This window comes from Chinchilla lanigera, unplaced genomic scaffold, assembly GCF_000276665.1.
Source record: "Chinchilla lanigera isolate Chin_1 unplaced genomic scaffold, ChiLan1.0 scaffold00021, whole genome shotgun sequence".
Classification (NCBI taxonomy): domain Eukaryota; kingdom Metazoa; phylum Chordata; class Mammalia; order Rodentia; family Chinchillidae; genus Chinchilla; species Chinchilla lanigera.
The window spans coordinates 11,402,833-11,428,087 of record NW_004955422.1 but is presented as its reverse complement, the minus strand read 5'-3'; the positions used below and the strand labels follow the sequence as shown (position 1 = coordinate 11,428,087).

Here is a 25,255-nt window from a genome sequence, read left to right as displayed (position 1 = left end):
GGTAAAAGCACTGACAGTATAGGAGAAATGGGACAAATGTGGGGATACTTGCAGAAGCAAAATTTTTGGAAATGTCAGAGGACAATAGACTTACGCACAGCTGAAAGCTCTGGCTTGACGAAGTTCATGGAAAGTGGCAAGGGAGGCTCCAAGGTTAGTGGGCTGTGAAGTGGGACAGTTAGTTCTCTTTGCCCTGAGTCTATCTTCTCAACTGCGAGGTAAGATTACCATCTAAAAGCTGGCAGGGAATGTTACAGATTTGATGAAAGAAAAGGAAGGGTGAGCAGAAAGTCATGAGATTGGCAAATGAATTTACTAGGGAATTGTGGCGTACGTGTAGTGTCCAGTGCCTACCTGGGGTCAGTCAGCGTGGTTGCCCAATTTCCCCCCACCGGATCTTGCTGCTGGAATACAAATGCCAAGTGAACTGACAAAGACTGAAGTTTCTACCAGGTAAATGAAACTGAGAAAGCAAGATGCACCAGGAACAGGATGGTTGGAATGAAATGGTGTGAATAATGGACCATGTGATCTGTGCTTCATAAGGAAACAAGGGCACGAAAGGAGTAATGGACAACACAAAGGAAAAATCTGAGGTAATCAGCTCAAAAGAAGATAATGAGAGGTGGGAATAGAAAATTAATATTATGGAGCTGACAATTACCTTCTTCAATTTTAAAAAAGCACTAGTCAAACACTAAAATCTTTATATTCATTAACTTTACTTTTGGTTATATTAAAAAACACTTTTGAATTAATTACATCACCAATTTGGTCAGGGTTTGTTTGGTGAAGGGTCTCAGTTAATATTATCTGACTTGAATTTTGCAATTATCATGAGGGAGTCATACAGTTTTATAGGGTGAGTTCCCCTTATCTGAAATAGGACCAGAAGTGTTTTGGATTTTTTTGAATTTTGGAATATATGCATTTACATGGTAAAATATTTTAGGGACAGGAGCCAAGTTTAAATATAGAATTCACTTATGTTTCATATGTAACTTAGCCTGCAGAGAATTTTATACAGTATTCTTAGTGTACCAGCATTTTGGCCGTACCCTATCATAGGTCAGGTATGGAATTTTTTACCTATGCATCATGGCTGTGCTAACAAATTTTGGATTTTGGATTTTTGGATGATGGGTGCTAAGCCTGAGGGGGGAACAATAAAACTTAACAGGGAAAAATCTATAAAACTGTTTTGACATCAGGTATGACGCACCATGATTAAAAAAGAAAATGCCCATTCCATAAATAAGTGGAAAGTTTCCAATGAGTTCTGTCATCACCAGCAGCTTTAAAGATTAAATTGAGAATATACTTAAAAAAGGGTCTGCGTATAAGGGCAAATATTTTGCTATTACAAAATCAAAAATAAACATAAGAAAACACTGAGCAAATTTTTTTATTCCATCACTCTGCTACTTAAAATTTTAAGAATATAAACAAATATACAATGTCAGGAGATATTAGGTGTGAACACCTATAGTGTATAGTTACAAATTAATGGCATCATACAAATTTTAATTTATTTAGAAAAATAATTGTCAGTAAAGTAATAGTTAATTTTAGGCTTCCACTGTATATAATTAAACTTCCACTTGGCTTAGACAATTCCATTTTCTCCAACTGGGAACTGGGTAGGATCAAGTCCTACTTTCTTCATTGATACAGCAATATCAAACAGATAGTCATAACACTCACACCTGTAAAAAAAAAAAAAAAGAACTGAAAGTGCTTACTGAATCAGAGTTCTCCCATCCCGAACAACTACATCTCTCCTCTCGGTCCAGTTACTTCTTTTTTATTTTTTATTTTTATTTTTTTGGTTTTTCTCCGGTACCAGGAACCGAACTCACGACCTTGAGCTTGGCAGGCAGGCGCTTTGCCGCTGAGCTAAATCCCCAGCCCCTTCGGTCCAGTTACTTCTGCACTGCTCCTTCCTAGTATCTATACATTTCCCCCCTCAGTTCTAGGCCAAAATTTTCTTATTTTGTCCCAAACAACTTTGAAATAAGCAAAGGAATCACATTCAATCTTGCTGTAGTATTAAACACTTTTCAGAAAATAAAAGAATTTTAAATATATGACTTACACAGACATTTTTTACTATGTGCCATTTTTGGAAGTAAAGCTTATATTACTTAGGATCTATTTCTCTTCTTTGTATTAAAGTCCACAGAACTTTTCCAGATAAGAGCTGATCTCATAAATACATCTCAAATGAGTATATAATACAACTCAAATATTTATAACTCATAATGATAAACCAAACTTGTCAATTTGACCCAAAAAAACCCATAGAAAAATCATACTTTATTTTAAAAATTAAGACATGATTTGTTCATTTTTACATTTAGAGTATGGCGATATGCCAAATGTTGCTGGATTATGCTTACATAGTCTTCGCCTTCTCCCAGGTTTCTCCCCATACATATACTCCATGGCGCCTGACTAGTACTGCACAGGAGTCAGGGTACTCATTCATTGCACGAGCCATGCGTTCTTTCAGGTCCTTCTCCTCAGGTGTGTTCTCAATAATGGGTACCACTAACATATCATTGTATCTGTAAGGTGAGACAAGCCATTTTCTATCATTAAAACAAATTAAAGATCTTCATATATATAGTACACTTGTAATTTTTTCAAGTAATTAGCCATTCCAGCTGGAAAGCAACTCCAAGTTATGAACAAGATGTTGCATGTTGTTCTGTGTATCTTGTATAAACATCTGTATCAAAAGATACCCTGGGAATTTGGCAGGCGAGCTTAAGTGGCGGAAATGTGTATGTTATACAAAAATCTAACAAAGAAATCATCAAGATCATACAAGTATTTCCTTGAAGCAAAGACAGTCATAATATTTTCAGGAGATGAGAAATTATAAATCACAGAACCAGAAACATAGGAAGGATTAAAAATATCATTTTTTCATCTCTGCAGGACTCCAAAGTAGCCTCGACAGCACATCAACAAATACAAGTGAGGTTTGTGCACTGGGACAGCAAAATCTTTTAGAAATAAATAGCTATTAAAAGCATGATAATACTTTCAAGAATATTCTCAAATTTATAGCATTAGAACTTCTTTCATTTCTACTTTATTCTTAGGAAATGCATGCAATGTGGATCTGAATGTAATAATGTTCAAACAATTGAGTTACTAATAAATCTATTCTTAATGTCACATAACCAATTAAAACTCATACATGTTTTTCTTTTTTGCAGGAATTTCTCTGGCATTGTTAAAGTAACATCTGCTTTTCCCAACTGTGTGTTAACTTAACCAAAAAGGAAAGTTTTATGGAAAGTGTTATCATTAACATCAGCAACTGCTCCTTCAAGGCAGGTGTAGACCAAGTAGCTGTCATGGGATTAAAAATTAGGCTAACCATTATTATTAATGGTATGGGGTTGCCCCTTACTTCACTTTAGATGAAACAGAGGTAATTATAAAATATCCTTGAGTATAGAAGGAATGCACTACTAGTACCAAATCTTTCCTAAATGTGCTTAGAATTACAAACTTATTTTTCCTTTAGCATACGTTGAACAGTCAGAAATGCTTTTATGTGCAAAATAATTGCATAGCAAAATAAGACTTGAAAGCTATATTCAAACCAATCTTCCATTTCCCAGACAAGCTATAGATCCTGACCAGCTAATCTAGAGCATGCTGGGATGGTATCAGTGTTCTTGTCACTCTACAGACATTAAGATTCCAAAAGGAAGGACATTTAGATCAACACGTGAGCCTTCCTTGGTAAAAACTTAAGTATTTTAACGCTGGTTTTGTGTATCCACTGTGTGTATGTGTGTGTGTAGGCCCCTTGTAATATACTAAGCCATATGCTCTTAACACTGAGCTATATGCTCAACCCTGTTTGTTTGGTTTGGTTTTTTTTTAGAAAGACTTTTCTCTAAGAAAAAAGAATGTTACAATTCCATCTTCTTCTTCTTCCAGTTTTTATTTGCCCCTTTTTTGATTCGTCTTAGGACTTGCCCCAGATTCAGATAAAATTACTGTTTCCTGAGCTGTGATAATGACCCTATTTCTCAGTTTCCAATGAGGCCAAAATAAAACTGCAAAGGGCATCTTAAAAGTTTTGGGCTGGGGTATAGCTCAGTGGTAAAGTGCTTGCCTAGAAGGTACAAGGCCCCATATTTGGTCCTTAGCACCACACAAAACAGTTTTTATTTTTCTAATTCTGAACCACTCAAAATAATATATAAAATGTGTATTAGGAATAAGAAATAGCACCTTTTCATTGATGTCATTCTTTCTCCGTTTTGTTCCTACCTCACCAATCTCTACATTCTTCTGACCTATTTTTATTTCTTCACCAAAGCAATCAAAAGTATATTGAGGTGACAGCAGCCAAAGGCCTCTCCTTCAAGACCCAGGGATGGAAAAGACAATACATGACCAACTTCCTTTAGTATACATACTTTCTCTATTAACCTTTATAAATAGCTGTTTTCACAGGGTTGAGGAATGGTTTAGATACACAATAAATATCAAATGAAATCAAATGAACTCAGCACACCAGTTTGAACACGTATATTCCATTCCATGCAGTGACAGTAAGACATTGCTGTAAGAACACTTTTGTACAACTGGCATCATGTTCCTCTAAACAAGGTGAGCTATGAGGCTCTTTAGGAAATTAAGAAAGATGAAGGCTCAGGAAGAAGGTGACAAACTTAAAGGGAAGATTGAGCTTGTACCTGGGCAATGAGGACGTGTTTCTTCAGCCATTATATCCTAGACTTATGAATAATGACTACCGTTTTATAGGCTGGTAGATATATTTAAATTTATTAAAAAGTCTCCGTTCTTACCATCCGTGCCACCTGTTACACTGGAAAATTCTAGAACTCAGTAATAAACTTAATTAAAACAACTAGGAAACTTTTCTAAACATTAAAATATTTGAGAAATAATTAAATCAACATAAAATCTAAACTCTAGTTAGGTTCAAGCCTCATAAAGACAAAGTAAAGATTAAGAGAACTTAATGTCTTTAATACAGGGTCATAAGTTTTCCATCTCTAGAAATCTCGGCCAAGTTTTTTCCATTTTACAACAACAAATACTTCATTATTTTCGTTGCTAATAAATTACCATAGCTAATGAAGAGCAGGAGAAACACTGTGTCTAGAAATGTAACATTAAGTGGGATATTAATAAAGATTCCACAACATATCATCACATGCACAAAAAGATCAACATCCTACTTACCAAAAAGGACAAATATTTTTTAAAGTATTTAAACAAAAAAAGAGAAGAAGATAATACCTATAATACCCCCCTGAGGTACATTTCCTTATTCCTTTTATCATCTCTTGATGTGTAATTTTAAACTCTCGTCCTGGAAAGAGAAGGGTGGCCATCACAGCAGCTTTGGAGTGGGTATGAATCACTGCGCCTGCTCCTGAAGGAGGAGGAATAAACTGTCAGGGAAGATAATTATACTTTTTCCCCCCTCTGTGGCACTGGGGAAGTGAACCCGGGGCCTTTGCACTAAGCTATAGCCCTAGACCTTTTTACTTTTTTAGAGTTTGAGACAGGCTCTTGCTTGGTTGCTAAGTTGTTCAGGCTGGGCTCAAACATCAATCCTCGTGCCTCAGCCTTCCAGAGTGCTGCGGTTCCCGGTGTGTACCTCCACACCTGCAGCATATACACTGTAACTTCTAAAGTAAAAGTACCTGTATGTATATAGATGCACATGTATTCATATAATATATATGGCTATGGACCTATTTTTTGTGGCACTGAGTAATAAGCTAGTGTTAGGGAGGAGGGTAAATGGAATAATGGACCTTCTTTATAAGCTCATGTGAAAACTGAATGAGTTAAAATATTTAATGTTTTTATATACAGTAGGTATATTAACTAAAATAATAATTACTGTTATTCGGGGAGCCTATTCGGTAAATATTCTTCATGGCAAATACATGTTCTACATACCTCTCAGTGTATAAGCATTCATGAAAAGAGGAGTACATTGGCTTTTTTTAAGCTTCTTAGATTCTGGAGGCCCACTTATATCCTGTTCATTTATATCACACACAAACATGTCTTCTGGCTATTGATAGAAGGAAAAAGAAAAAAGGAAGGCTTATACAGTTATCAGTTACAAATGTTCCTCTTTCTGTGTGTAAACATACACACATACAGATGTATATATGTATGTATACATATAGAATACACATATGTATACGTACACAGTACACACATATATATACAGTGTTAGTATGTGTATATATACTTACATGCTTACTCATTTTAAATATCCATATACTTTCTTAAAAAAGGTTATCAGTGTTGAAAAATAAAGTTTCCTACTTTAGCATTATTGAGAAATAAAAATTTTCCACAAAAATAATCTTAAGAGTTTAAAAAACTACTTTCCTTTAGAATTGACAAAGAAAACTAATGTGTATGTAATGATGCTGCTGTCATTTCTGATGCAGCATAACTTTGTCCTATAATTTTACAACTATATTTCAGGGAGACAAGACAAAGAAATCAACATTCCCAGATGGGTGTCCTAATTTTTCTTCACATCTCAAAGTAAGAGTATTTAGAGTAAAATTTCATATCTCCTGAAAAACTTAACTGGTACTCAGAAAGATTGATCTAAATAAGTTATATTATTCTTAAAGTTCTAAAAAAGCTTGCAAACCACCCATTTTTTTCTTAGTAATGCATGTGTGTGTTTCTAATTTGTAACTTCTGTTTGGCAGAGTTTATTACAAACTCTGATATAAATGTGTTATTAATGAAGCAGCTTTTTTCTTAGCTTTTTAGAAATACTATGTGTATTTTACCTAGATTTTGAATATTATTCCAGCATTAATGTAGAATGAGATTTCTCAATTATAATTACTTTTTATCAGGATTAAGATTGTGCTATTCACTTCTGCCCCTCACAGGCTGAATGAGATTTCGAAGCACACGTGGGTTGAATGGAAGATAGAAACCACCTTAATATGAATCAACAGATGGTTGTTGATTAGTTATTTAAATTATCACAGGATAACCAGCCACCCTTCAAAACGTAACCTTTTAGAAGTTTTCAGGAAAGTAGAAAAGACATTTTGGTTTATAAAGGATCCCTTTACTATACCTGAATTCGTTCCTTTTGCACTCCTGAAGGAGCAATGTAGATTTCATTGCTGGTAACATAAAATATAAACAATGGTTTTTATTTTACTAATTTTCTGTTTTTGCACAAAGTACATCTTAGCAGTCCAATAATTAACATTCTTTCTAATTCAAGTTATGGAAATAGCTGCATGGTTTAATTAAGGATTTAGGCTGCACAGAAAGAATACCAAACTGCTTTAATGCCTTTGTAATGCTGGTGGCACATCATAATGCAGGTAGTTGCTTTTGTCTTCCACATTATCATATTCTTATTTCTTTTTATGATGCAAAATCAATGGTAATCAGATTTTGATCTAGTTAGAGGAAAAGAAAACCTGAATATTTAAGCTTTTAGCACCTGAAAACTTGAATAAGCAGAGTTTATCCTATTATATATGAAATACAGTCACTCCAAAACTCAATCAAGGGAAAATATGCTCTGTAGGAGACGATTTCTGTCATGCAAAAGAATCAGGTTTAGTTGTTTTTTTTTTCTGGTACTGGGAATTGAACTCACGACCTTGCGCTTGCCAGGCAGGTGCTGTGCTGCTGAGCTAACTCCCCAGCCCCCAAGAATCAGGTTTAATTTTATTCCTCAAAATGCCTGTTACAAACTATGAAGCTCAGAGACCTCTGCTGGACAGCTTATTACATTACAACGTTAATACTGGGTGACCTTTTGAATAGAACTATGCTGCCTACTTGAAAAGCTCAAGTTTCTTGGGAAACATACAGTATAAGCTTAAATATTTTCAAAAAGTTAAAAATGTCAAAAGGATGGCTACACGTGGAGATAGATCTTTTTGCTACAGGATTTTGTGTTAAAAGGAGATGCTCGACCCCGTCATTTTTCACCAGGTACTTTCCACTTTCATTTTTAAATTAATTTCTCTACCATCAACTAGGTCCTTTGGCTCCCCTACGAGTTTCAGTTGCTGACAGAGTATTAATGGGCTGTAACATAAATACAGATTAGGGGAAGGCTGATGCCCCAGCTTCCACCCCTGAAGTACAGACATAGGGACACTGAATAAGTACCCAACACTCTGTAGTGAAAATGACGATGGGGACCTATGAAACTATCAACTTTGGGTTGCTAATAAATATATAAACTTGGAACTGAAAAAAAGTTAGATAATTTGTAAAATCTAGAAAATAAGTGCTCGATAACATGGGTGAAATCCAAAGCAGAGTAAGCTGCACGCACACATTAGCTTTCATGAAGTAGCAGTGTTTTAGAGCCCTGATGCACGGGGGAAGAGAGGCACTGCCCTGGAACCAGTGAGGGTGGTAGGAATCATACTGTAACAGGGGCTCATTGCTAATGCCAGCGGTCTACACCTTTTGTCCTTGCATAACATGGAAGAACTCTAGAATCATGGATGGTATGGTCCACGCCCTCTACAGGTAAATGGACCACAGGTCTTTTTGTGTAGGGAGCAATGTATATAGTCTTGGGAATGGACCCAAATAAAGTACAAAATAACTTCCTGGCAAATAAAATCTACCTACAAAGTGGGAAAACTATGGTATTTATTCTGTTTATCCACAAGATTTGACATGGTAAATTTATTTTATAATGCCTTTGTACAATGGGGCTCACTTTAAACTTTGATCAACTTTGGGCAGTTAAAAGGTTAGCTAATATATTTTTTAGACAAAAATGTATTAACTCCTACAAAGAAATACCAGGATAAAATATAAAGATGACAGAGCTTTTACTTTAAGAGGGAAAAATGCAGGGGATTAAAGTGAAATATTTATTTAGTACAGCCACAAATAAAAAGCATTCTGAATTCCAAGGTATTAAGTTTTGGAATTTATTTCTATACTCCCTACTGTTTCACCATGTTGTAAGCAGTGGAACAAAACCCAAGAGTTCATAGTACATTTATGTTCATTGCTTCTCTTTTTATTTACTCTCTAGTGATTTTAAAATATCATTTAAATCTTACTATGCCTCAGTGATCTCATCTATAATATGGTTTTATTAACTGTAAACCTTACTAACAGCATACAACAGGATTAGTGTCTCTGACACATACTAGTATTACAATGTGAAAATAAGAATTGCTATATTTGAATGGTAGGGACATAAACTAAACATAGTGGCTGCAGAGGATTCTGGAACTATCGTGATTACTGTTACTTTCTTGATCCTCCATCTGCTTTATCTCTTATGCTTGTCATAAGCTATCTTTTAATGTATATCTTTTGGTACCACTTACCAGTACTGTCAGCTGGAATGATTTCAGGCAAACCTTGAAATCAGTCAGTTGTTCTGTATGTTCAAAGAGCTTACTGTCAGTATTATTCTAGAAACATAACCTAATCAGTTTGTATTTCATTCCAAATTCATTTGCTCCAGGAGTCAAAATCAATCACTAGCAACATGAGAATGATACTGCTGATAAAGCTAGTGATGTGGGCTCATGAAGTGTTTCAAGTGTTAGAGGGAAAACGCAACATTTTACTAGAAAATACTCATTTGTGTAAAGCACGTATTTAGTAACATTCCAGAGTCCCTAAACTGTGGCTCTTTCCATCTGTGACCTCCAGGAGGAGCTCCTCACCTACTAAGAAACTAAGGAAAAAAAATATTTTACACATGATGCAACTTTCCTATAAATTGATTGCAGTGCTATAAAAACCATTTAATTTTAAAAGATGTGCCAATAAGCGGTTTTGGCGACCACACACAGTTGCAGTGCATGGATTAGTACAGTTCTGCTAGACTGAACAGTCCTTTATGTGTTTCTGCTAAAAAAGAAAATCCCTGAAGTTGATATTCCTATTTGTAATTTTGCTGTTGTTTGAAAAGATATAATTAGAAATGGTTGTTGTAGCTCAGTTTAGTTGCGCACTCTATTTTGTACATGTAAAAACTATTTTCTGCATATGCAAATAAACAGTAGTCAACTAAAGACAACATTGAGTATGATTTATTATTAATAATATAGCAAGAAAAGCAAGTTACTGGGACTCAGTTTCTAAGTAGATAAATTCAAGAATAAACTGTTGTCAGCATAGGGTTAGCTGTGAACAGGCCAATTGGGAAGTTTTGGTAAAATAATCTAAAAGCTTCCATTGTGCTAAAGTGACACAGCAGCATCTGTGGGTAATGGTAAGACAGGACACAAATGGATATACAGATCTGACACATGGGGCATGAGCTTACTGGACTCTGAGAGCATTCTTACATCCAAAACTGTTCCAGCTGAGGGACTGAGGCCCTCTTGTTATTTACCGTTGTTCAATTAACATTTCAGGAATTACTTTGTAATTTGAAGCAGATGAAATTACAATCACATCAACTTGTGGTATGTCATAAAATTCCTTTCGTCTAAAATGTTCCGATTTTATTTTACTTTCCATTTTTGAAATTTTACTTCCTTTTATTTTACTTTCTTATCATGCAGTAGAGCGTCCTTGGGGGGCATTACTATACATGTATGTATTCAATAACATAAATATTTTAAAAATCCAATTTTGTTAAAGAAAGTGAATTAGGACAAAAGAAATAAATCAGCATCATTAGTGTAACATTCAGCTTCCAGACAATATTATTCCTAAAATATTTCAGGAGAAAAGACAATAATCTTATCGCAGCAGCCTGTGACAGAATGAGATTCTACAACCTCTATTTTCATTGTCAGTAAGGTATTTATTCTTCACCTTCTTAGAGAAAAGATATTGAATAAATATAATAAACAATAGAAAACTACTTACTCTTTCTGTTTCAATTGATGTCCAATTCCTCTTGTTTTGTTCTCTGAGGAATAAAGACTAGCAGATACTATGTCCTTTAATAATGATATATCTGCTTAATGATAAATCCATCCAACATATGGATTTTCTTATGAATCAATAAAATGTAATTTTTAATAGTTAGCAATCCATATTTAAGTGACTTTAAAATATTACCTGAACCCTTTAAAACAAATCCTGTCTTTCTAGAAAGGATTCTTTATAATTTCAGACGTATGAACATGGTAGCATGTTGTCTAACTTTGATACTCCAAAGACTAAGGACTAAATTATTCTGATTAAAATTTGTAGTTCTTAAATCCTTAGGTATTTATGATAATTGCAACTTGTCCACACTGGTTCCATTCACTCATGCAAATACCCATTTGACCAGTTAGAAAATAAATGCCATCAGTCTCACATCAAATTGAGCATCAGCTGTTCTTCTGACATACCACAGGACAGGCTCCCTGTGGTCAACTCATATGGAGAATTCTAAGGGATGAAATCGACCAGAAACTTACCCATGCTTCAAGCTAATTCCTCCTCCAGTCCCAGTGACCCAGCCTAAATGGTAAAACTGCTTGCAAAGTTCTGGAATCAGGTATCTTGGATGTTCCTTGTCCTAAAGAAGAAAATGATTTTTAAAACAGACATTGTAGGGAAGCTTAAGAAAATCAATCATAGAGCAGATACAGGTAGGGAGAAAATTGTTACAAATATATTATGTTTATAATGTTTAGAAAATGGGTTATTACATTGATTGGCAACCTAGGATTATTTAGTATAGGACCATGGAGTCCAATGGTACGGAACAAGCTCCAAGAACAGGGTAGGGAGGTGATTATAACAAAGATCTACTGAGAAATGACTAAAAAAAAATAGTATCTAAATCCATAAGCCTTTTGGTGGAGTTTTTGGGGTCTTCTATGTAGAGTATCATGTCATCTGTGAATAATGATAATTTCACTTCTTCCTTTCCTATCCTTATTCCTTTTATTTCTCTCTCTTGTCTAATCGCTCTGGTTTATTGAAAGGAACAGTTAATGCTTAATTTTTTTTTTTTACCAATTTTGCATGTTTATATCTGGTGATCTGAAGAACTAACTTGAGGACAACAATATGCAATATAACAACCATTAGTGAATTCCTACCATCTTGTTTGGTGAAGCTCTGTATCATTTCTAATGCTTTTTTACTATTATTTATTCTCTTTAATGGATTGATCAATCTTACATTCTTAAATCTGGCAATCTGAGCAACTTTGTTGAAGATAGCAATATGTAATATAAAAACCACTGTTAATTCTTATTATTTTGTTTTGCAACCCGGTATCATTATTATTTTTTTGCTTTATTTTTTGTCTGTTGTTATTTTATTATTTTTTAAAAATTCTCTTTATAATAAAAAAAAAAGAAAATTGCATCTAGTGTGAAAAGGAAAAAAAAAAGTAAAGGCCTGGGGATTTAGCTCAGCGGCACAAGTGCCTGCCTGGCAAGCACAAGGTCCTGAGTTTGATTCCCAGTACCACAAAAAAACCAAAAAAAAAAAAAAAAAAAAAAAAAAAAAAAAAAAAAAAAAAAAAAGGAACATGTTTTGGTCTATTCAAAATGTATTTACACAAAACATCTTATTCAGTTAAGGCATCATATATATGAAATACAGTGACTATTATATGTTCAACACATATTCTTTTGGTTCAATTTTATTTTATTTTTTAAAGGTCCCGTTTTCCAAAAGGAATTTATTGTTTTATTACAAAAGCAATATATATATACACTATGGAAAATAAAAACAAGCAAACACCACAGAAAAACATTCAAATATCACAATTAATAGGGTTAGGGTTAAAATTAGGGCTTAAGGGTTAGGGTTACAGTTAGGTAAAAAAAAATACAATTAATACTGTAATCATTTCTATGATGGTATGTGTTTATAGAAATACTGTATATGCATAGAGAGTGACATACACATCAACTTTATATATAAATCCTATAATTATTTTTATAGAAAGAACACACCAATGCCCCCTTCCTTTTACAGTTTAATGAAAACAAAAACAATTAATTAAAAACACAGTGAATTCCATTTTTTGCAGTATGATACACAATCATTAACTTAAAAACAAGTTAAAATACTGAATAATTATGTTTATAAATATTTCAAAATAAATAGCTGAACTTGCAAGAAAGTAAGGTTTTACAGGGCCATAAAAGAAATGAGAGTAAGACTACCTGGGCAGGAGGGGGCTCCAAAGTCAGAATTTTCATATTTGTTAAACTTGGATGACTCTGAGCTTTGATTCTGATAGAAATTTGAGTTAAAATTTAAGGCTCGCTCAAAATGGGGCCATCTAACAGCAAAGCCCCATACCATACAAGGTGGAGACCTCAAAAAGGCACAGCAAGAAAGCCTGCTTTGGCTTTGGGTAAAAAGGAAAACTACTTCTGAGTCCAGAAAAGGATCATCATTTAATAGACCGAATTCTCAGTTATTTAGCTGGATACCTGAAATCACGGTGTTTCTAACTATGTTTCATGTTAGGTAAGTATCAACAGTGATAATCAATGGAGTAGCCTTCAAAATATAAAATGAGAAAATGAGAATCTGAAAGGTAATTGGTTTGCTTTATTTTTTTGAGACAGGGTCTCACTATGTAGTTCAAACTGGGCTTGCACTCGCTCAGGCTGGCCTCAAACTCGTGGAAAACCTCCAGCCTCAGCCCCAACTGCTGGGGCTCTAGGAGTACTTCACCACGCCTGGCTAGAACCTGAAAGTTTTTAAAAGTTCTGATTCAACACAGGCTTAGGAGTTACCAATTTATGGGCTAGTGTATGGTCTATTTTAGAGAACGTCCTGTGTGCAGCTGAGAAGAATATGTATGTTGATGTTTTGGGTGGAACACTCTGTAAACGTCTACTAAGTCCATTTGTTCAAACGTTTGGTTCAGTTCTAATATTTCATTGTTGATTTTTTGTCTAGTTGATCAATCACTTTATGAAAATCGGGTCCTCTGTTACAATTGCATTATTGCTTATTTGATTTTTCATGCCTATTAATATCTGTCTTATATAATTGGGTGCTCCTGTATTTGATGTACATATACTTATGATTGTTATCTCTTCCTCTTTAAGTTTTCCCCTAACAAGTATGTAATGATCTTTTTTATCTCTTTTGATCATTCTTGGCTTGAAGTTTACATTGTCTGCGAACAGAACAGCTACCCTTGCCTTTTTCTGGGTTCCTATTACATAGAGTATTATTTTCTATCCTTTCACTTGCAGTAAATGCAAAGGAATTGAAATTATCCCATGTATATCATCTGATCACAGTGCAATGAAATTGGAAATTAATGGCAAAAGAAACTGCAAAAACTCCATAAACACATGGAAATTGAATAACATCCTCCTGAACAACCAATGAGTCACAGATGAAATTAAAGGAAAAATTAAACAATATCTACAATCAAACGAAAATGCAAAGGAACATAATGGAACCGTGGGATGCAATGAAAGCAGTCCTAAGAGGGAAAGTTATAGCAATGAAGTCTTACATCAGGAAAACAGAATGAGCACAAATAAACAACCTACTGCTGCACCTGTCAAGCTTCTAGAAAAAGAAGAGCAAGTCAAGCCCAAAGTGCACAAAAGGGAGGAAATTACAAAGATCAGGGCAGAAATGAACACAATTGAGGCTAAGAAAACAATAGAAAGAATTAATGAATTGAAGAGTTTGTTCTTTGAAGGAATAAATAAAATGGATAAACCCCTAGCCAACCTTATCAAAAAAAGGAGAGAAAAAACTCAAATTCATGCAATAAGGAATGAAAAGGATGAAATCACTACAGATTTTGTGGAAATTAAGAATATCATCAATACCTGCTTCAAAAATCTTTACTTGTATAGGATGGAAAACAAAAGAAATGGACAGATTCCTAGAAATGTATGAAATCACCAAAGTTGACCCAAGAAGATATAATCCAATATCAATTAATGAAATTGAAAACATAATTAAAAACTTATCAACAGGGCTGGGGATATAGCTCATGGCACAAATGCCTGCCTGGCAAGCACAATGTCCTGAGTTCAACTCCGGGTACTGCCCCCCCCCCAAAAAAAAAAACTTATCAACAAAGAAAAGCCCGGGTCCTGATGGATTCATGGTTGAATTCTACATGAAATTTAGAAAAGATTTAATGCCAAATCGGATAACATCCTCAGGGTAATAATAAAGTAAGTCACACTGAACATATGCTATAAATAATAATCACCTGCATTACTGTCATTATTCTGTAATTTACACAGTTATAAAATAGCTTAAAGATAATCCTGAAGCAACCAGTAATCTGTTCATTTTAAAGTTTCCTGACATCAGCCTCAGAAAGAGACTGATGCGGGCACAGGGAAGCTGTCAGGACTCTGTCTCTGATTTGTCTTTGTTCCTTTCTGCACATCCATTTGCACATCTATTTGCATCTTCTGGCACAGCTCTGCGCATCCTGGTTTTCTCAGTAATGTTATCTTCCCCCAAAAGCCCTCTGTCTCCCTTCCCCTTTTCCCACACCAAAAAATCTCTTCTCCTTCTTCACATTAGTCAGACATGGACTAGAAAGTGAAGACACAGCCTGATTTCCGCTCGCTCTCCCTCACCTCCAGCTGTGTGTCCGTGGGCGAACCAGTGGCACTTCTGGGCATCGGCCTCCTTACAGTAATAATCTCGATCAATGATTCCCAGACTTCTCAATTTCAAAGCCAGTTTTCTTTTTCTTTTTTTAATTTTGGGGAATGACACAAGGTTTTGGAATTGTGACATTAAGTATAGTTAACTATTACATGTAAAAAGGAAGTATATTTTTAGCATAAAAAGAGCAGGAGGGAGAATATCAGAATAAAAGGTAGTCTTTTAGATTGAATGCAATAACATTTTGTACAATTCATGCTTTTAGTGTCCTTGTATTTCTTGCTTTGCAAGAGTTCCGGTAAAAATTCTCAGGGACTGACTTTGGCAGTATAAGGAAATCTTTTCCTGGCTGTTCTCCTTGCCTGTAATTTCAACTACTCCAGCTTCCCCTTCTTTCTGCTGTGAGTACTTAATTAATGTAGCACTTTGATCATTCAGCTCCATCCCCCAAACTGCCTAATGCTCGAATATCACCTCCTTGGTCTGTTTGGTCCTTTCTTGCCACAATTTAAAATTTTCAAGTATTTTCTTTTATAAAAATCTCTCAGTTCTAGTTCAGCTACTTGTAGCAATCAACTAGGAGAGAGCTCTGGATGATCTTTACCTCCTGATAGCCACACTGGAGTGTGGTCCCTTCCCACGGCACCCAGGTTGATCTGGGTTACCAACAGGCTACAGCAGAAGCCACAGTGCGGGAGATTGGTGCAGAAAAGACTGTAGCTTCTATCTTGGTTGATCTCGCTCTAGAGATCATGGGCCCTGAGGGAAGGCAGCTGCTGTGGCCTGGGGATAACCAGGCAGCATGTGCAGAAGGCCACTTGGTAAGGACCTGAGGTCTAATGCTACTGACCAGTGAGGAAGTGAGGCCTGCCAAACTCCTAAGTGAGGCCTGCCAAACTCCTAAGAGTGAGCTTAGGAGCAGATGCTGCAGCTGTAGTCAAGGCTTAAGGAACTGGAGCCCACCCCTCACCACCACATGAAGAGACCCTGAGTCAGAACTTGAGCTGAACTGCTCCTGGACACCTGATCCTCAGAGACTGTGGGGGACCAAGTTTGTGTTTTCAGCTGTTAGGTTTTGGGGTCATTTGTTGCATAGCAATAGATTACTAAGATGTGATTTCTTGCCAGCCAAGAATTACATCTTTCTAAAAATTTGTGCTCGGTCACGTACTGCAACTCCATCAAACTGTCAACCTTTATACCACTGGGAAGCAATCAGACTTTCCTCCAAATGTGTCACAGCATTTGCTCGCTACACTCTTCTTCTGGTATTTATCATGTACTTCTTTCATTCTTTCAACACACTCCCACCAAGTGCTAAATACTGTGATAAGCCCAGAAGAAACAATTCTAAGATAAAATCCTCGCCTTTGAGGCGCTCGATCTAGTGAAGAAGTTATCACAAAATGGCAAAGCATTATATAATACAAGACAGTCAGAGTGTTAGGGCATCAGAACCACTGGTGGGAGGGAAGAAGCCCTGGGAGAAGCTTCCTAGAGGAAGGAATGGCCGAGGTATGGTAAGTCTTATGGAAGAGGAAGGAAAGCTGTATTTCCAATGAAAAGAACTCTCAGTGGCTGGAACTGGTTATATGTTAGGTTCTGCGGGGTATGGGTGGGAGGAAGGAATATATAAAAAGACCTTTTATGGTACAAGCACGAGTTTGGGCTTTATTTTGTAGATGACTGAAAGCCACCAACGGATTTAAAGCTAAGATGACACGATCAGATTTTGTTTCTGAAACACTCCATCACAGCAGTGGTGAGAAGAGGACGAAGGTGGTGACCAAAAAAGCAGAAGATTAGACCAGCAAGGAAGGTACTGAAATAGCTTCAAAATGAATTTGAAAGCAGTGATGGTACAAGTGGGCTTAGAAGAAATATAAAGGTTAAAAAGAAAAGACATTGGATGTGAAAACTGAAGTAAAGACAGGAAGCGTCCAAGACTCAAGCTTTTAGCTGGCCAAGTAGCTGAGTAGAAAACAAAGGCATTCAGCAAGATGTCAGTCTTCAAATATTTACTATGCGCTCGCTATATGCAGAGAACTGTTCTAGGCTCTGGGAATTCAGCTATCAACAAGCCGAAGGTTTGCCCTAAAATAATTTACCCTAGGAGAGTAGAAAAGTAAACCAAATAGAAAAATAAATTGCTGTAAGTAGTAAGAAGGAAATAAGGAGCTTCCAGAAAAATAGCAGGATTCAACTTTGATTAAGGTAGTCAAGAAGGACTCTCTGAGCTCTTATGTTTTATTTAATTTAAAACATAAAGGATATGAAAAAAACCAGCCTGTGATGAATGTATGTACATTTCTGCTTTTCTCTTGGGGACAGGCAAGTGTTCCAGGCAGAGCAAAGAGCAGCTGTGAATGCCTTGCAGTGACAAAGTGCTTGATAGCTAGAAGACTGGTTGGCTGAGGCAGTGATGAGCTGCGGAGGGTGGTGGACAAGGACTTTGCAGGGGCCAGAACACATGGGTTTGAAAGCTGCGCTGATGAGAAAGGAACTGCTTAATGGTAAGACGGACAGGAGAGGGACAGAAATAACTAGAAAAATGGCCTAAAGATCCTGAGTACTAGGGGAGGAAGTGAGTTGCCTCCATTTTACAAAATGAGATGTTGGGTTCATTTTTAAGCAGACTGGTTTTATACTAGAAAGGTGAGAAGTTCGTATCTAACGACTTCTATTTTCTTAAGTATAAACAAAGACATGACCTGAATGATAGTGGGGGAACCTGTTATTAGAGGCATGATGGGAGAATGAAAGTGCAAAACAGTCATTTGGGAAGTGGGACCTTAGAGAGTTCCAACTAATAGGGAAGGGGGTTGTTGGCAGTGTCAGTTTGCTACTTTGAGGTTGAACTCATGAGTATGATGTGGAGCCACAGGGCCTTGTTGCAAACTCTCTCCAGCTGCTCAGTAAAGGCACAAGGAATGTAGGTAACAGAGTTCACCTTGGCTAAGGCTTTTGCTAGGCCCACTACATTTGCAAAGTAAGTCAACCACAACCTTCAGTGAGTACTGTTTCAATGGACTGCGTTTGGAAACCACATCAGAGTGGACATCAGTAACTTCCATTTAGAAGTGAATGAACTTAGAGGCATGAACTGTTAATGCCCCTTTCAACAGTGTTGTTATGGAGAAGAGCAGGACAAGAAAACAGAAGGCAAAAGTGGTTAATAAAGAGAATTTTCTATTACACGTAGTGTGGTATTTAGCTCTTGGTCCCCATGTCACGACACCTGAGATGAACAGAAGGTTTATTATGGCTCATGGTTTTAGGGTACAGTCCATTATGAGGTGGACTCACTGCTCTTAGGCTTTCGGTGGGGGTGCTGGAGGGCAAAAACATGGAGTGTGTGTGGTAGTGTAAACGGCTTACCTCATAGCCAGGAAGCAAAATAGAAATAGGAAAGAGCCAGGGTCTCTTTGAGGACACATTCCCCATGACACCCAAGGACTTCCCATTAGCTCTCACCTCCTAATGGTACTATGACTTCCCAGTAGTGCCACACTGGGAACCAAGCCTTTAAAACATAGGGGACACTGAATATCCAAACCATAGCACATGCTAGTAGGTAAGATTAGGGGACAGTAAGAAATTAATGGCATAAGAAAGCAGAGGCCTAATAAACAGGTCAGTCTGTGTGGACATAGAAAAGATGGAACTAGGAAAACAGAAATAACTGCCTTAAACAGGAGGAAGGGTAAGGTAAAGCTATAAAAATATCATTGACAACAAGAATTGCTAACATCTATTGTTTATTTGTGCCAGGTACTACTGTAAAGGATTTACATGGCCTGCTTTATAACAACCCTATATGCTAAGAAAGATTAAGTAGCTTGTTTAAGACTATCCAGATAGGGAGTGGCAGGTCCAGGATTTGAGCCCAGGCACTACTATTCTAGATCCCTAGTCCTTAACCTTTATATTATACTGTAGTTGGGAAGAATGAAGTTGGAAAGTTCACACCTATTAGCCTTCATTGCTTTGCAATTTTGGAGAAAAGATCATCTGGGAAATAGCCTTCGGGTAGAGGATAAAGAAAAACGCTAAGGTTTTGAAATAACCTCTTACAGGAATGTGAAAGAAGCTCCCCAGAGCACTGCTATGCGGTGTTCAGAGGCTAGGGATAGGACAGTATAATATTTGCAGAGACACCAATTCATGTAGTTGAGTAATCCCTTCTTCCTTTCGGTTCTCAGTAGCCTGGGTGAGAGGCATTCAGGCAAAGGCACTACTCACCTGTCATACAGTGAAGAACACCTTCTGATAGAGGCCATACAGAGGGAACTGTGATAGTTAATTGTGGTATCAACTTCAATAAGAAATTCCTAGCAGACTGTTTGGGAGATGTTCAGATGACTGGTTTATTGAAGACAGAAGACCCACCCTGGGTGTGGGTGGTACTGACAAACAGGCTTGTAGCCCAGATGTAATAAAAAGGGAAAGAAGAAGGAAGTCTTGCTTCTGCTTCTTCAGAAGAGCTCCAGTCCTTGCCGTCACCTTTGGATGATATCTATTTTGTATTAAACCTGTTCCTCTAGTGAACCCTGACAAAGAACTCAGGAGCAGGAAAAGAAGTACGGTGAAAGAGTAGAAGTTGGGCAGGATGGCTATGTCTATGGGAATGGTTGCTATGGGGAGAGGAAAAGATTGATGGAATATTAAGGTCAAGACAACAGACATGGGATTTGAATGGCCTTATGATGTAGTAACATCAAATATCAAATATTTATTTGGGGTCACTATACACAGGGTACTGTGAGATGTTAAAATAAGAATAGAAATAGTTCCTGTCTGGTTTTTCTCCTCAGGTAAGCACAGCTTTCTGAAGGATAAAGAACATGCTCTTGCCAAGTTATACCCACCACAGTGCTTTACTCAATAAGTACTGGGTAAATTATTAAGAACACATCTCTCACATTAAGAAAAATCCTACATCAGAGGATTAGTTACAAACTGGGATCTTGAACACTAAATCAGACCCTCAGGAAGTGGTTTACTTTGTCTGTGTAGCGCTTATAATTTTAAAATCAAGGGATTTATACAAAACCTTTCCAGTTCCCACTCAAAACAGCAGAAATGGAGCTTGGGCCCATAATCCCATACTGTAAAAAAGGCTGAAGCTGTGCGCTGTCACCTCTTAAGACAGGGCAAAGGGTAGCCTTAGTTTTCTTTTTTTTTGGTCTCCCTCTAAAAACCTGGGCCAATCTAAATGGCTAGATTCCCAATAAAGCCCTACCTGAGTCACTGTTTGAAATTACCTTCACCTTAGCAATGATTCTACAACACGTTGCTTTTACTTTCCTCATCCCTCAGACATACCTGCCTAATAAAAAGCCTCAATAATCTGTTCTGAGATAAAGGATTAGAGTGTGGCAACCTCGACGGAGAAGTGGGCATGACCTGTTTATTACAAATTTCCAGGACTGGGCTGAGGATTTAGCTCAGCGGCAAAGCGCCTGCCTGGCAAGCGCAAGCTCATGAGTTCGATTCCTGGTACCGGAAGAAAAGACAAAAAAAAACCCAAAAAAACAAAAAAACCCCACAAAGTTCCAGGACACATGCGCAGATCAATTCCCAAAGTCCTGTGGTACCGATAAGAGAGTGCTATCTCCACTTGTAAGAACTCAAGCGTACACCTATTATCCACAGGACGGCCTAAACCTGAAGTCAGCCCCAGGAGTGGGAGACAAAAGCCACTGTGTTGCTTCCCGGTGGTCCGTGTCCACCCTGTACAGTGTATTTCTACTTTTAATTGCCCCACACTACTCTGCGGAGGATGTTTTCTTTTCCTACCTTTACTAAACGTAAAACCCCCTTTTTTTTGCGTTTGTTTTTGTTTAATTTCTTGTTCAAGACTTAGAATCTAAAAACACCTCTAGCAGAAATCCCCAGCACCCCCAAATCCTGTAACAGTCCTATACATCCAAGATCTCTTCCCACCCCACTGTCTATCCATTTTTGGAGTTCTCTTTGCTAACTGTGAAAAGTCGCTTATAAAAACAAGATAATGATTCAAATGCACAGAAGTAACATCTGCCAGGTGTTATTACTTTTTGGGACCTTCAGTCCTCAGAGTAACGAAAGGTCCTTTCTCTGCCCTTTATGCAGGGCTGACCATGGTATACTGAAACTATTTATCTAATTTGTCTAGCCTCGCTTTGTAGTTTAGGTTGGCCTGGAACGCACAGCGACGCTCCTGCACGCCCGCTTTAAGAAAGAATTTTATCTCATGACCTACGCTGGGGCAGGTAAGGTGCAACTCGAAAGGATACTGTAACTGAGTTACAGCAACGTTAGTAACAGCCAGGGCGCAGAAAGTAAACTTGAGGCGGTGAGGGTTCACTCCTCGGCCTGTTTTCCCATAAACACCCTCGTTAGTGGCCCAAACACTCTCCTCACTCCGTTATTTTCGGAGTTTGGCGCTCAGATCCCAGCAGCGAGCCCTCATCTGCATCCCGAGGCGTCGTGGCCGGGTCCGCTAAGTCTCCCGCTGCAGCACAAGGACCAGCGAGGCCCCGCCCCACGGCCCACGACCCCGCCCCGCTGCCCGGCTCGCGACCCGGGAATACTCGGCGTCCGGGGGCCCGCCCCTACCTGCGCTTCGCATCGCCGCGAGCAACAGTCTCCCTCCGGAGCGTGGCAGCCAGACATGGCCCAGAAGACAGTGGCCTGCTGTCTTCAAACTCCGCACAGCTCAGCACCTGGCACACTGCAAGGCCTCTCGCGCAATCAGGCGGCGCTAAGGGCAGCCCGGAGGCGGGGCGGATCGAGCAGGAGGCGGGGTCCGACAAGGCATTGCTGATTGGGAGAGTCCGTGGCGCGGCGGGCTGCTAGGAGGCGTGGCCAACAGGGTTGGAGGCGGTGCTAGGATAGCTCATCCGGGAGCCCTACAGGCCAGACGGGGAGGAGGCGTGGCCTGGAGGGACCTCGGAGCTGGAGATCAGGCAGTGCTGCGGGCAGCCTGAGGGAAGGCCGGGAAGATGGCGGCCTCCTGGAGGCTAGGATGTGACTCGTCTCTGCTGCGCTGTCTCTTGGGCTTCGCCAGCCGGCGAAGCACGGGGTTGGCGAAGGGCTCTGTTGGCTGCTCTGTTGGCCGTGGACCTAGCTGGAAATGGTTTCACAGCACACAGTGGCTGCGGGGTGAGTGCCCGAGACTCAGCCAATTTCCCAGTGTGGCTGAGCTGTGGGCCTGGGCCCTGGACTTCCTTGATTGACACTTTGCGTCCGGTGTGGAGGTGCCGGGTCTCCCAATTCCTTTCGCCCTCTCTCCTTGGTGTTTATTGACTTGGCTTCATGCATGCTGCGAAGGGTTGTCTTGTAAGCTGGGACGCTGGGACCCTGGCCTCTGATTTATATGGCTTCTTTGTGACCTTGCCTTGGAATTTGGGTTATTTGATGGGAATCGGGAGAGGTCTGTTTTAAAGGCTTTTCTCTCTGGCCCTTACATCACGTTTTAGGTTCGTTCATGTCGTCAAGCATATCTAGCCGAGAATAGCTACTCAAGGTTGCTTACATTTAGAATCTATGTTAGTTGTTTTTATTCAATTATTGGGAGCCTTCCTTATTGGGAGATCCAAGATTGTCGAGGCTGGTCGGATTTCGCCACTTGATGACATGGTAGTTTCCAAGACTTAATGTGTAAATACCTACAGCACCACAGACATAGGGACCAGGGGAATGTTCCAAGTAAAACATTCCCTTGAAAGAATGAAAACTTAGGGCAGGGATCATAGTAAGGTATTTATAGAAATTGCCTTAGTTCTTAATTACAGTACACTGTGTAAAATGGCATGTGTTTGGGTAGGAAATCAAGGTGCGAATGGGAGATGGATAATAAAACAAATTTTAGTGTGATTTATCTGCCTGTCGTCATTCTTGGCACTTCTCAGAATGAATTTTAGTCTAAAAGAGTATTTGTGGTGGGCATTGCCTCCTTCTTCTGAGTTGACTGAGGCTCGGCGGGAAGAAGGCTTACACAAAGTCACACAGTAAGATGAGTGCTTTAAGTTTGCTGAAGATTGAATGATGGAGATAATTTACTTTGGTCTCTTCTGTGTAATGTTTGATAAAATACTTCTTAGAGCAGTGGATCTTTAACAGCGTGTGTAATAGTGGCACTCTTGCATCTCCCAGTATATTAAATTGAACTTTCCTACAGCTCCCAAAGATTCTGTTTCAAATGGAGCTTGGGAACCTGCATTTTACAGAAAATCTTAGGTGAGTTTTGATGTTTTATTTCAGTGTTTGATGAAGTACACTTTCAGACACTGTGAGAAAATCATGGGATGTTAAAAGCTGGGTGATGGAAATAATCTAAGAGATTCTTCCTCTTGTTTGTAAAGGAACCTTTTGAGAATCTTTGAACGCTTCAGCCTGTTTATAAAAAAGAGCATATGTGGTTACATTAAAAAATGTGCATGGTTTCAGGGATTTTCTGATGTCTGATGTATCTTGACTTTTTACCTATTCCTCATCCTTTGCCTGCAGATACACGCCTGGAACAACTTGTCTAACTGAGCATCATCTGTAAGGGAGAGGGTACTAGATCTCAAGGCAAGGTGCATTACTTTCCTATCACTGCTGCCACAAACAAGGGGCTGAAAACCACACAGATTTACTATCTTAACAGTTTTTGAGATAAGAAGTCCAAAATGGATCTCAGTTGGTATCTAGCAGGGACTTTGTTCTTTTCAGGAGGCTCTAGGAGAATCTTTCTTTTCCAGTTTCTAAAGTGTTTTCAGAGTCTGGCTCATGGCTGCTTTCCATTTTTAAAGTCAGGAATGGCTGGGCTGGTATTTCTCATATTATATCTCTCTCCCCATTGCCTCCAGCCTTCCTTCTTCCAGAGGATCTTTTTGATAATCTAGGATGTTCTCCTCATCTCAAGAACAGTTGATTAGTAACCTTAATTCCATCATCAGTCTTAATTCTCTCCAGTCATGTAAAATAGGTTCTGGCTATTGAGGTGCAGACCTCCATGGGTGGTGGAGGGACATTATTCTACATGTAAAGTTGTGTTGTTGGATAGCCACCTCTTAAGTTATTTGGAAATTTTGGATTTCTTTTTTTGTAACACTGAGCCAAAATTTGTCTACTAACTTTCACCTGCAGGTTTTTGTTTTGCCATGAGAGTACACATGGCAGTCCTTGAACTGTTTTACAAAATATGAATTTACAATGGTGTTCTATTTTCTTTCTTTATACTCAGTTTTTCTGTAAACTAGGTAGAAATTGTAGTTACATAAAACTAAGCAATTATTTAGATAACCATAGATGTTATAAATACACTTACTGAATGATTGCCTCTTTCACACATCTGTCTAGGATTTAAGTGTTATTTGGAAGAACCTTTGCAGTTTTGGTTTCCTAAAAAGCATTTGTTCGTAGCATTTTTATGAACTGTACAGCATATGCCAAGTGCTTAGCACTTTCTAGGACTTTTTATTCACTTCTCATAACCTAGTATATTTGACATTATATGTACTTAATTGGATAAAAATGCTAAGGCTGAGAGAAATTAAGATCAGAGAATTTAAACCATACAACTATGATGTTAGAGAATTTAAAAGTATATGTTTATTGTGTTTTTAAAAATCCCCTAGTTTTTATTCTTTCAACTGAAGCATTTATTATTGAGAAGGCCTGTTGAATCATCACTTGTCTGATGTTA

The 25,255-nt window shown here is 38.1% G+C and overlaps 2 protein-coding genes across 2 annotated transcripts in view; one reads left to right on the top strand and one right to left on the bottom strand.

The window, feature by feature from the left end:
* Nucleotides 1-1,387: 1,387 nt before the first annotated feature.
* Apip (APAF1 interacting protein) lies at nt 1,388-22,367 on the bottom strand. The gene is made up of 7 exons (XM_005384139.2): nt 22,180-22,367; nt 11,424-11,524; nt 7,133-7,181; nt 5,971-6,088; nt 5,299-5,434; nt 2,400-2,567; nt 1,388-1,706 (listed from the first exon to the last, which is right to left on the bottom strand). Exons 1-7 carry the CDS (start codon nt 22,234-22,236, stop codon nt 1,607-1,609), a joined length of 729 nt encoding a protein of 242 aa, XP_005384196.1. The 5' UTR covers nt 22,237-22,367; the 3' UTR covers nt 1,388-1,606.
* Nucleotides 22,368-22,522: 155 nt separating this feature from the next.
* Pdhx (pyruvate dehydrogenase complex, component X) overlaps nt 22,523-25,255 on the top strand; it is a 69,800-nt gene continuing 67,067 nt past the window's right edge. Inside the window, exon 1 of the mRNA XM_005384137.2 lies at nt 22,523-22,725. Within this exon, the coding sequence (XP_005384194.1) occupies nt 22,566-22,725 (160 nt within the window). The 5' untranslated portion in view covers nt 22,523-22,565. The remainder of the gene's footprint in view (nt 22,726-25,255) is intronic.